Source organism: Chenopodium album, chromosome 14 (genome assembly GCF_948465745.1).
Source record: "Chenopodium album chromosome 14, dcCheAlbu1.1, whole genome shotgun sequence".
Classification (NCBI taxonomy): domain Eukaryota; kingdom Viridiplantae; phylum Streptophyta; class Magnoliopsida; order Caryophyllales; family Amaranthaceae; genus Chenopodium; species Chenopodium album.
Window position 1 is genome coordinate 44,125,630 of NC_137847.1, and position 13,388 is coordinate 44,139,017.

The 13,388-nt window shown below is 34.6% G+C and overlaps 1 protein-coding gene across 2 annotated transcripts; it reads right to left on the bottom strand.

Moving 5' to 3' along the window:
• Positions 1 to 6,955: 6,955 nt before the first annotated feature.
• LOC145579294 (protein MALE DISCOVERER 2-like) lies at positions 6,956 to 12,881 on the bottom strand. Of its 2 annotated transcripts, XM_081636546.1 has the most exons (13): positions 12,531 to 12,881; positions 11,704 to 12,170; positions 11,482 to 11,614; positions 11,250 to 11,321; positions 10,969 to 11,112; positions 10,769 to 10,888; positions 10,177 to 10,238; positions 9,653 to 10,093; positions 8,966 to 9,156; positions 8,504 to 8,636; positions 8,197 to 8,354; positions 7,872 to 8,057; positions 6,956 to 7,475 (listed from the first exon to the last, which is right to left on the bottom strand). In XM_081636546.1, exons 2-13 carry the CDS (start codon positions 11,846 to 11,848, stop codon positions 7,215 to 7,217), a joined length of 2,046 nt encoding a protein of 681 aa, XP_081492672.1. In that variant the 5' UTR covers positions 11,849 to 12,170; positions 12,531 to 12,881; the 3' UTR covers positions 6,956 to 7,214. The 2 variants fall into 2 exon arrangements, with proteins under 2 accessions (XP_081492672.1, XP_081492673.1); XM_081636547.1 differs by lacking the exon at positions 12,531 to 12,881 and having other exon boundaries at positions 11,704 to 12,486.
• Between the last annotated feature and the right edge of the window lie 507 nt (positions 12,882 to 13,388).

The window sequence follows — 13,388 nt, forward strand, 5'->3', positions numbered from 1 at the left end:
GGGGACTCGGCGGATGATTGGATTGAATTAAAGGAGATTCGGATCTCTCCCTAGGCTCTCCTTGAGAGTCGGGTCCCGCGGAAGGGCTCCGATCCCGAGGAGGAGATGGACTAGGAGTAGGGCGTTCTAAGGGACCCCCTCCTAGTGATTTTCGGCGTTTTCTCAAAGGAGAAGCACCGTTGCTCTTGTTCTTGAGATTCTTAGCCATTGGAACTAAGATTGAGGTAGAACTAATGAAATTAGCTTAAAGATTTTTTGAAAGTCTTCCCCACAGACGGCGCCAAATTGTTTCGGTTGAAAACAATAGGACCTTACCGAAGGTCCAGAGAAGTGGTGAAGAATGGGCTTGGTCCAAGTAATGTTGGGCCGAGGGTTTCCTACACAGCAAACACACATAAACTAGCCTCGGGGGTAATGCCGAGGAAGGCCCCTCCGATGCTAAAGTCAGTACAATGTGTAGAGAGAGAAGCTATGCAAGAGAATTAATTGCTTGAGGCTTTGTGTGAATCAATGTACAAATGTGATATTGATGGCTTTTATACCTTTGCATATATGGGAGAAGTGGGCCTTGGCCCAATTGACTTGTCTTGTGGACTGATCTTGACTTTAGCTTAAATGGAGAGTTGAACCTTGACCTTGGGCTTTTAATTGGATCATTTAATGACTAGGCCCAATTGGACTAAATTGGACCCAAACAAATTGTAAAGCAAAAAATCATAGGCTAACAAACATCCTATAAAATGGATTTAATATTTTCAACTAAATGACTACTTAGATTTGACAAACTAGCTATTCGGATTTGGTTGAGTCGATTCTCACTAACCGATTTTACTAATTGTTTTTGTTGGCGCTAAAAACGTTAATTCTTGTTGTGCATCAAGATTCAAGATGGCCTTTTGTCTTTTTTTTTTTCCTCTCTCTCTCTTATTTAGAATAATATTTAATACTCTTTTTTTTTAAAACAAAATATTTTACAAATTTTTATATGTAGGTAGCCTATATTGTCTTACCAGTGTTACTTATTCATGGTTTACTTATTTTGGGGAACTTATTCAGGGATTTACTCGATTAGTTAGGAGTTACTTGGTCATGGGTGACTTATTCAGGGGTTACTCAGTCAGTCAGGAGTTACTCTCACACAAAAAACCGCGCAAACCGACTTAGTAACCCCATGATAAGTAACCCTTAATCAACTGAGCTATCCTATATAAGTAACCCTTGAATAAGTAACCCCCGGCGAAAACGTGTTAACCGACTGAGTATCCCCGAAATAAATAACCCTTGACCGACTGGGTAAACCCTGAATAATTAACTCCGCCCACACAGTGTGGTCAGCTACACAGAAAAAGTACCAAATACTTTATATTATTCTTTCTTTTTTTTTTGAAAAAATATTTAATATTTCTAAGCTAATATAAATTTAGATAACTAATATTTTAAAAAAGACCTCAAAAAAATATTTTAAAAAAACATATACAAGTAGGTTCTTGTTTATTTTGTCTTGAAAAGTAAATTCTAGATATCATTATTTAGATTTTAACATGTTATCAGCTCCCAACGTGACACAAAGGCCACGGCTAGAGGTGGGCAACGTGTTGTGCTGGGCGCCACATGTCGTGTCTTACCGTGCCTAGAGGTGGCTCGTGTCGTGCCTGCATCTAGGTGTGGCGTGCCAGGCCACCATTTAGCACACTCTTGCCCACGGCACGGCATGGCCCACGTGCTTGCCGTGCCGGGCACCCAACCGCCCATAGTATTTTTAATTTTTTTTTAGCAACATTTAAAATGGATATACTATTTAAATAAGTTTATTAATTTATGTTTATATTTTTTTTATTATTATATTATTATTGTTCTTTTCATTACTCTTATTTTTATTATTATAGTTCTTTATTATTATTATGTTATTTTATGGTCGTGCCTGGCGTGCCGTGCTAGCGGGCCAAACTACTGTGCCGCCCATTGGTTCGTGTCGTGCTCGTGCCGGATTCTTGAAATTCTGTTTATGGCACGGCCCACGGCCCACTCCTCAATCACCGTGTCGTGCCTGGCCAATCTCGTGTCAAGCTCGTGCCACCCGCGGGCCGGCACGGCCCGTGCCCACCTCTAGTCATGGCTTTGAATCTCATCCCACCTCATCCTTTCAAAATCAAATATAATCGTTGGGAATATTAATTGGTGTTGAGTATGATCGGTCACATATTCCATCTACACTTCAAACCCAATGAGATTTCATGTAAAAAAGCATAATATAGTATTTAAACCAATGATGTGTTTCAATGTCATAACTTTAATACTTCCTCTGATTCGTACTTTTTTACTTGATCCACTTTGGCTTTTACACTATTTACCACCTCTTCTTTGACCGTCTTTTATGAATTATACGTAAGGAAAAACATATATACTCCCTGACATTGTTTTTAATTAAAATCCCGATTTAAATCTTAGAATCTTATGATTTTACGATTTACGTATATCATATGATTTGATTTACGATTCTACTCGGCGATTCTACATATTTCTCTTAACTAGCGAAAACCTTACAAGTTTAAAACACGCATACAACGTTATTTAGAAATATATATTGTCAATTAATGGCTGCTTAGTGGATAAACAACAATTTTCTATTAATAATTAGGTTTTAAACTTAAACTTAGTGGAACGTTTTTTAATATATAAGTATAGATTACTAATTTTTGGCCCGAGCAATGCCCCTGGTCTTTTTATGTGTATTATAAATAAGCTTTTATAATAAAAAGATTATGTGATAATAGATTAAATTAATTAGTTACTTCAATACTCGTACTATTTAAATATATTTTTCCAATCATTGTTGAACATCAAAATATATTACGGTGTATCTAATATCTAGTATCTAATTTAAAATTATTAATTTGCTTTGTTCGACTTCAAGTTTATGAATATGATCAACTATTTTTAACAAAACATTGTAGCTAGCCATGAGATGTGTCATTGGAATAGTGGCTGAAATTAAATTATAATAAGCATGAGGTCATAAATTCGAACATTAATGCTAACAATTCAATATTTTTGTTTAATAAATTTATAATAATTGTATGGCATGGCGCCACATCATATGCCTAGTCATGATGACACGTGGCGAGTTCATATCTTCCCATTGAGTTTTAATAATATACTTCCTCCGTTTCTTTTTAGTTGACACGTTTCTTTAGTCAAGTTTGCCAATATTCAATCGTTAAATTATTGAAAATCAAAAATTATAAAAAGTTGATATTTTGAAATTATATATCGTGACGAATCTAACAAGACCCCACATGACTATATTTTTCATTACGTATAAATCACAAAACACGGTCAAAGGGAAGTGTGTGAATAGTGCTAAAGTCAAAATGTGTCAACTAAAAAAAACGAAGGTAGTATATATTTTTTTTAATATTTTCAATTAAATTTGGATATGACGTCTTGATTATGCATGTCCGTAGCATCTTACAATTCTATGATTTGATTTTACGATTCGATTATGAGAGGTCCTTCCGATTCAAAGTAGAATCCCGATTTTAATAACCTTCACTCCTTCCGTTCCATAATACTTGACACACATTACTAAATAAGGAAGGGAACCACTAATAAAATAATATTTTCTTACATTTCTCTGTCCTTACTACCCCACCTAATCCCCACTTGTTATAATACAAAAGATAATTTTTTATATAAAAAAAACAGATGTTTTAAATAGACCCACTTGTACTTTTCTTAAACTACGTATCCACCTCAACGTTTCAACTATTATAGGACTGAATGAGTATATAAAATGTTATCGGAATCGTCTCAATAAGTAAAATCATAATATATAACTTTTATAATTATTACTTATGAATAATTAAAGTCATTGATGATTAATGTTTAATATTAACAAACGCCATAAATAAAACAACTCAACTAAAAAAGAATTAAGTAAGTTTTTGGTTGAGATAACTTTAACGTAAACAATTCATGAATTCAAGGAGACGAGACTCATGACTCATGAGATTATTAGAAAGTCAATAAGTTTTTACAAGTTTTATTTACAGTGACACCTGTCATTGTAGAAGAGACATTCAATCCACTTGGCCATCAACACTAGTATTTTCACATTTGGAAGCAACATGTTCATCACTTCATAAAATTTCTGTTTTATAGGATTCATGCATTTTGTTGTTACTTTTACTTTATATAATAAGTTCACTTTTTTGCTCCTGAATACTTGCAAAATATATGGTAAAGTATATATTTTTATTAAATAGAAATTGATTTTTTTGAAATTAATTAGAAAATAATGCTCTAACAATAATTTTTTACAAATGGAGGTGTAGTGAATCATTGACCAATGGGGTGATTAAAAGGTAGGAAATGTGGCAGAAAGAGAGTGTTGGCGTGGCAGGAGTAAAGAGTGGTGGTATGCCATGTGGATTGACAAGGTGACTCGTGGCTTAGAATGGGTTTCAAGGGTCAACCCATTTACATAGTTTTTGTACCCTTTTTGTTTTGTTTTAATAAAAAGTTGGTGTTTTTCATTGGCTAGCTTCATGCTATGACTCACTATACTCTTGATTCCGGTGGGCTAGTGATTAAAGGCCGGTCAGATTCATCTTGTATTAACTAACTAGTTAGTCCCTTGCGATATACGGTTTTAATAATAAAAATTTACTCGTAAGTATGAAACATAAGTTTTTAAGAAACTCCTCTCGTTAAATATATTAAGCTAAAATGAAAGACATAAATATTCTAATTAACTTCATAGGTATAAAAATTTTTTAAAAATGTTAGCTTTACCTTAAAAAAGGAATAAATGATGTCAACAATAATTTTGTAGGGGAAATTTTTTATAAGAAGTTGTCACGTGAATAGTTATGTTGTCAGTTGTAATTACTTTAGTTTTTTTTTTTTTTTTTTTTTTTTGGTGTTTAGAGAGCCACAAGGGCGGGGTGAGAATCAATCCTAGGATCTCCTGGAACTGGGAGGGAAGCTCTCACCAGTTGAGCTATCCCTCAATCTCGGTAATTACTTTAGTACGAAGTATTAGTTATAGATTTTGACTTATTTCAAATATATTTTCTGTTTTTTAAAGTGTATTATTATAGTTTGACTATACATCTGTCAATACAAAATTTTAATTAATAATGTTTTGAATTTACTAATAAATATAAATCATCAAAGTTGATGTTCGAAAACTATGCATTGAGACGGCTCTAACAAGTATTCATATAATGTATTTGATTTTATATATAAACTACAAATATATTAGTCAAAGTGGTGTATTTGAATAGTACAAAGTTAAACCAGACACTTAAAAAAGATGGAGGGAATAATAATTTTTTTCCAACAATTTTGAAAATAATCATACAAAAATAAAACAATTTTATTAGAAAAATAAAAGTACTTTTAAATAAAATCATTTCAAACAAAATATCATGAATCAACCAAGACCTAAATTTGAATTGGATCAATGTCCATGTCCAGTTTAAGTGACATGATCAACCTATTTAATTTCCTTATTGGGTTTGATTCGGATTAGGTTGAGTTAGAGATTATTTTAACTTGGGCAATATTTTTCTATTGAGACCCTCTAATCCCTCTGCTAACATGACTACGGAGGCGCAGATTTTTAGCTAAAGTTGTGCCGTGGGTGGAGTCGTGCAACACAAATGAACATTTACTAGAAGAAAAAAAATGAATATTTAGTAGGAAAAAAAAATGAACATTTATTTCTGAACATTGCAATATATAAAAATGAACATTTATAATATAAGAGTAAAATAAAGAGACTATGAAACTGAAATGAAAGGATTGTACATCTAATATTACATAACTGAACATTTCACTTGTAAATAAAAATGAACATATAATGTTATTGCTTATTCATCAACATTTTTTTAAGCTTCAAGTGAAATACCTTGATTTATTCAATTCTCTTGAATGGGTATCTTGCAATTCGCTGAACTATATAATTTAATACCAAATAAATAAATCAGCAATGTGTTTTTTTTTAATAATGAACAAAATGCTAATCTAACATTATTAATGCTAATGTCAATTGAAAATCCTTTACTGTAAAAATGAACATTTTATACAACTGATGAACAAACACAAAAATTTGTATGTATTAATTAAAAAAAAATTGAACATTTATTTTATAATAATGAACATCATACGGCATAAGAATGAACATTAACTCTATAAGAATGAACATTATATGGCATAAAAATGAACATTTGATTTTTGAAAAATACAAAATTATTGTAAAATATGTTCAAATAGAAAATGTCTATTTTTGTTATAGTAAATGTTTATTATGGTAGCGACTTCATATATACGTAGCCGAGCTCGACCTCAGCTATTAATGATTGCTACAAAAGTGGCCATATTAATTGCTGGGCTGGGTTTCAAAGCAAGTTGAACGAGAGAATCTGAATACATGCCCAGACAGTCTCCCCAGGCCGCTCGAACTTGTGCTGGGTCACTGAATAGGTTAGGCTCCATATAGGTCATAAATTTGTCAGTTTTTTTTGGAATGTATGTAATAAAACCTACTAAGGGTCTGTTCACATTTACTTAATTTCAGTTCAGTTCAGTTCAGTTCCAATCAGTTCAGTTCAGTTCAATTCAGTTCAGCTCTTAATTTCCCTCTCACATAAAATATTCATTTCAGCTCAATTCAGTTCAGTTCAGTTCAGTTCCAATCAGTTCAGTTCAGTTCAGTTCAGCTCCAATCAGTTCAGTTTAGTTCAGTTCAGCTCAGTTTAGTAAATATGAACAGGCCCTAAATCAGTTTAAAACTTTGAACAAGGTATCTAGTGAGTTCAACCCACAACCCTTCTGCTAGGTGGATCAATCCAAGGGAAATTGTGCAAGGGCCAAAATCAAGGCTAACTCTCTCAGCTTGGTTGGTGCCTGGCCGAGTGTGACAAGCTTGGATCAGTCAACCTAGCCCATAGGTGACCTTTTTGTTACAAGACCCATGAGGACAAGATACATGCCTCCCATCAAACAAGGGCATAGAATGTACCAGTAAGAGGAGATGAATGAAAAAATAAAAAAATAATCACAAGAAATTAAAGAGCTAAAAGGTAGAACCGCGCATATCCTCTTGTACTTCAGTTGGGGGGTGGGTCTATTTCTCTTGCATATGATTACAATACAACAAGCAAGGCACATCTTGGAAGCATACAAAGAGAAAAGTAAAGGACAGAAAATTAAGATGCCTCTACAGACAGGATTTCTAGTTCAGCCCACCAAAGGGGAGAGAGCCGGGGTACTGCAGCATCAGGTGTAATAGGAATGGCTTGCCTCAATTTCGTGGTGACTTCCTTAATCGTGGGTCTACATGAGGGTTCAGGTTTAATGCACTGCAAAATAACATCGCATATGACATCTAGCTCATTAGTCTTGACGGACTTGAGAATTGGATCGATCAGGTCCTTGTTATTTTCCCTGTCATTCAAGTACTTCAAAGCCTGCAAGACCCAATAGATATAATGTGAGCAACAGCGAGTCTAACCATAGTCCATTATTTAAATTGTATGGATATAAAAACGGATTGGTGATGCAGACAAAGCAATATAAAATCCGAGGTATTGAACAGAAATATAAGTCTCACCTTTCATAACAAGGATGATATGGAAAATCAAGAATATACAAATAGTGTAAAAATATTATCTTAACAAGCACGCCATATAAAAATAAAATTTAAAAAAACTCATGCAAAAATGACTCCTAGCTATTCCGAGGCATGATAGTGTGAATATGTATGATATGCATCATCATTCTAAAATTGTCAGTTATACCAATGTTAAAAATAAGGTGATTGGAGATAGTAGTAGACGATGATTAGATTTGGATCAGAACTATACCCAGTCTACCAAATAACCCTGCTCTTCCGAGTATGGAAGCCTTCCTGTGATGGTTTCAAGCAACAATATGCCAAACTCATACACATTTTGCCGTAGATCAGCAGTTTTAGTCGATACAGAGGGCTTTGAACCATCTTCACCTGACACCTTAGCTTCAGGTAAAACATCAAATGGCTTCTCCACAAGCTGGATCAACAAAAGGAATGACATAAAAAAATAAAAAAAAAAAAATAAAAAAAAAAAAAAAAACCAGTGAGAAAAGGGAGACAGAAAGCATGGCATACGTGCAAGCAGATTCATTTTTACATGTAAAAGGCAGGTGTACCTTGGCTGCATAATCATCAGTCAAATAGATTATAGAGGACCATAAGTTCATATGGGCCACTGGAGGATTTAGGTCATGATGCATGTATTGGAGACAATAGGCTGCTCCCATAATTACCCTCATTCTAGCATTCCAGTCAAGATGCTCAACTTCTTTAACTACACACACGCACAAACAAAAAAAAAAAAAAAAAAAAAAAAAACACAGAGTGAGAGTAATAAAAATGAGGCCCAAATTCTAAACCTTTCACAAAGTATCACAGGAGAGACAGGACAACATTCAAATTTTGGCATAGAAGGAAAGTTACCGTGGAGATGCTCAAAAAAGCTACCACTTGGGGCATATTCAAGCACCATCATTCGAGTGAAAGGTTCATTTTCTTCACAATAACCAAGAAGATTGACATAGTTCTTGTGATTCACTCGTGACAATGTTTCAATCTGTAACAAGACAGTGTCAGACGATGAACACTATTGACAAACATAGTCCCTCCATCCCATTTGTTGTTTTTCATTCCTTTTTATGATGTCTAATTCTTCTGCATAATTTCTTCAGTTACATTAATTATTTTCCCATCATAATTGTAGGTATCAGTTAATTTAAGAGTGCAATAGTGGATTTCTAGTTCAAAAGATTGCATCAAGTTGAGGTACTTGTTAATTACAAGAAGAAGAGATTCAATAAGCATGTTTTGTCAAATCACGCACACAATTCGCAACCAAGGAATTAGATAATAAGCCTAGAGCTTCAGCATTTTCTGACAACAAACCTTCTTCCGGTATGCCAATTCTGCAGCATCTGACCAATCAGTTGAAGATTTGACAAGAGTTGATGCAACAGCAATTTCAACTCCACTTGATAAGGTTCCTTTGTATATTGTGAAAGCATCGAAAGTAGCGATTATATTGCTGAAGTCCTCACATGCTGTTTCCAGTTCCGATCTATTTAACTTAGGGACACCTGTAGCAAGATAGCCATCCCCAGATAATCTTTTCAGAATACAACCAAAAAAAAAAAGTGATGAAAGATGCAAGAGGTTCAGCAGATTAAAGGCCATATAACTGAATGTAAGCTTGACAGAGGGGAAAAGTGGAAAACTTTGTAATAAGTTCCTTGGACATACAAGTACTTGATCATTATCATATCATATGTAGTCAAGAGAATTATCAGCTTCCTTTTTTTTGAGGGAAGAGAATCATTAACTTTAATATATATTACTCTGAGAAAAAGTAGGATTATTTTCATTCCTTTCTGTCATTAGTTCACCATTTTTTTGATGATATGTAAGATTTTGAGTTTGCAAATAACATTATGCCTACACTAGAGACCAGACTCGGTCAGCTGCCTCATACTGTAATCTCCATTTGATGGTGATGCAGCTGATGCTAATTAGACCCTTAAAAACAAAGCCATGTATTTTAGTACAAATGCCCATGAAAAGAATAGAAAAGTTCACCTGTAACAAATGCCTTTTGTAATTGCCCACTAATGCCAGTCTTAAAGGGGCCTATAGGCCTTGCACCTCGACTTCTCCACATGAAATACAAAGCAGCAGCAACGGCAAGCAAAAATAACACTCCAAGACCAATAGCAACGAAAACCCAAACCTTTTGAGAAGGCTTTTCTGTGTTGGCATGGGATTGGGCAGTTTGAGCAGGTGTTTTCTCCTGCTGTGAGTTAGGATCAGAAGGCACTGAAGAGGGTGGTCGAGACTGGCTCTTCTCCTTGACTAAGGCTGGAAAAGATCCACTACTACTTAGAATTGGTTGAGAGGTTACTTGAGAAACGGGGCTGTTTTTAGCCGGTAAAGCTTCAACATTTGACTGATCAATTAATTTACGACGAGTAACAGTAGGTAGCACCTGTACATTTTGAAGCATGTTTGGCTCATATGAAGCTGATAAACACAAGAGAAAAAACCTTGTCAGCAATTTAATGTATATAAATTAGATCAGGACTGAGGAGCTTACGTTGACTTACTTTCCAGATTACCAATTTGGTTACTTCCATGACCAAGCCGAGACTCCATCACAACTTTTGGCCTTGAAATCAGGGGAAAAATATAAGGTCAGTTCGATAAATATAGTGTTCAGTTACTGCAGAATGCAATCCTTATGATAGCATGAAATTGCAAGACTGAGAATAAAGAAAATTGCTCACAAAGGCAAGGAACCAAATGGTAACACGGCAAATATCTAGAATGAAAATGGGACGGGTGTGTGTTAAAAGGAACTGAAAATTTATACATCAAAACAAATGGGGGCCTCAAAGTAAATAAAAGTGCCAAAAGGTACAGAAAGGAAAGGAGGCAATACACTGATGCAGAAATTATACATAGTACATTTTTAGTTAGAATCAGCTAGTGCGCACATTGGAGATTAGGCAACAAATTAAGCGCATGCCAGCAAATAAGAGATTGTACAATGGAAACCATGTAAACAAAGTAAGAAACCCTATTTCTAAATTACCCAGTTTATCAAAATACGAAACAAGTCATTTGATGACTACTTTAGAGATGTGCAAAGTATTAATAATTCACCACAGAGAATCTTGATCTGTATGTAATTCTTACCGGAGGCCAAATTTTCTGTTGGTAACAGATGCAAGGTGTTCATCAAATTGCAGCACAGACAAGCTATGCTCCTTGAGCTCAGGAGGGATGGTTCCTTCAAAGTTATTGTCAATAAGCAATCTGTAGCAATAAAAAAGAGTATGGTTATTTACACTTCAAGCCAAAAACTTATCTCTAGAACATTTCATTAAGGCACTTACAATCGTTTCAGTGACACCGAGTTGGCAATCTCTGCTGGAACCACTCCAGTCAAATAATTCCCACTCAAATCCAATACTTCAAGCTTGGTAAGACATCCAAACTCCGCTGGAATGGCACCTGAGAGGCGGTTTCCTCGGAGTATTCTATTCAACAAGGCAAACAAAATTACAAATCTTCCAATAGAATATAAATAAACCAGCCCTTAAAAAATGGTGACAACTGGAAATCATTCTGAAGTTTTTGATCATTTGAACCTTAATACAAGGATTAAACTACTCACAGAGATCTTAAATTGTCAAGGTACCCAAGCTCAGGCGTCAGAGTTCCTTCCAGAGAAAGTCCACTCAGGTCACTGCAAGGGAAAACAATTCATTCAATAATAAAAATACTTTCCTCCCTACTAACACTAATAATGTCGGTTGAATACATCACTTCAAACTCTAAGGCAATAAATCAGACATATAGCATCGATATAAGCCAAAATGATAATAGTAAATACAACTGGAACTTACAGCATATGCACTTTACCGTCGACACAGCAGACACCCTTCCATTTACATGGGTGATCATCTTCAGAATTCCAACTTGCAAGGGAATTATAGGGATCTGAGTCTATTCTAGAACGGAATTTTAACAAAGTTGATCCTACAACAAAATCATCAATTTTAAACCTAAAGCCAGATTTCGAACTTTGCAAAATACGTAGTAGAGATCATAAAGCATCTTAAGCTTACCTTCAAGATTGAGAGATGAGGAGCCACGAAACCCCAAACTGAGAATCAAGACCACAAAACAGGTATAATGAAGCTTAAAAGTCCTCCATCTTCCGCCCATCGCTTGTTCAACACAACGCTGGAGCGGTGGGGCTACAAATAACATCCCCCAACAGCCAGCACCTATCCAAAATGCTATTGTACAAAATCGCCAGATTTCACTTCAATGACCAAGAACTGGTCAGAAAACAAAAACTAACTAAAGAATTATACAAAATCTACAACCGGCTGCCACGACTAGTACAAATGCTACAATGAGTTGCAATTACAAAGTATGAACAGGCTAAAGAGCTGCAATATGAATTCGGAACACCGGCCTCTTCTTGAACTTAACAAGTATGTCTGTGCCCCTCATTTTTGCAGTCTAGGTTAGACAAAGAACCATTACTCGGTGAACAATACGACCAGCAACTCGACCGATTTCACCCCTAAGACAACCACCAATATATGCATGATCAGAGTAAAATTATGCATAACAAGCATCAAAAACAAAATTAAACCCTTATCAAATTGAACAAAAGGGTATCACAAAATAGCTAATAAACCACATTCTAGGATCAAGTTAGGAAATTGACCACATTTGGGCACATTCTGCAAACAAGGTAGGGAAAAATGTGCAAGAAAAACAGATTAAAAAATAAACCCTTTTCAAATTTATCAAATGGGTACCACAAAATAGCATCAAAACCACATTTCAACATGAAAGCAAGGAATCATAGAATAAACCCATGAACAAGCAATCCTTTAAAAGGCAATAAAAAAAAAAAGACAGAATTTTTAGGGTATACCTGAATTCAGGGGGCCACAAGGATAACCAAGATTGAAACTTTTAGCTGCTTCCTTCAATGGGCATGTCTCAATTTTTCTGGGGTTATCATAAATTAATGAAATTTTGGAAAATTTACGAAGAATAATTTTATTTAGATATTGTAAAAATTGAAAAAAAAATAAATTAAAAAATTAAAGAATCTGGTAATACTGCCCTTTGATGAAGACTCAAAATAAAGAAAATGAGCCTTCAAAAAGGCTAAATTTTTTCCTCAATTTTGTTCTTATTTCTCTCTCTAACTCCCTTGATTTTCTCTCTCATCCTCTAACAATCTCAGGTCGCTAACATGATTTTCCCTTATTTTCCCATTTTTTTTATTTTTCATTTTTTTAAAATTTAATTTAATTTTATATTTCCCTTTATGCCAACTACTTATATTTTTAAAATATTAAATTTGGCGGTCCAAAATTCCAAATGGCAACCTTTTATCAAAAAATATATTAAAAATCCATTATTTGAGTAGTAAGGTGGGTCCTACACCCACGTCTTGCCGCCGGCGTTTTTTTTTTACCGGTTTTAACTGTCACCGTCGAAGGGAATTTGTAGCCTATTTCCCGCGATTTTTCTCACTGCATTTGGTGGAATCTAAGTAAAAATTACCTTTGGAATTTCATTCTAATTATTTACTTATGAAATTATGATTAAGTACTCCGTAATAATTTGTGCATCTTGTTGTTGACTATTATCCCTTACTAATTTCAAGTTTCAAGTCATTGGCGTGCGTCCCTCAATTGTTGCCAAAATTTTGACTCATTTATGTTATCTTTCTTTTGGATTACGCCATTGGTCATTACTCATTAGTCATTCTCATTAGTAC

What these genes read in the sequence shown, in the direction of transcription:
- LOC145579294 (XM_081636546.1), bottom strand. Translation starts at nt 11,848, where the DNA reads ATGTTATTTGTAGCCCCACCGCTCCAGCGTTGTGTTGAACAAGCGATG. An exon ending in CTCATCTCTCAATCTTGAAG is followed by an intron (nt 11,615 to 11,703) that starts GTAAGCTTAAGA and finishes ATTTTGTTGTAG; the next exon opens with GATCAACTTTGTTAAAATTC. An exon ending in AATTGGCATACCGGAAGAAG is followed by an intron (nt 8,637 to 8,965) that starts GTTTGTTGTCAG and finishes GTCTTGTTACAG; the next exon opens with ATTGAAACATTGTCACGAGT.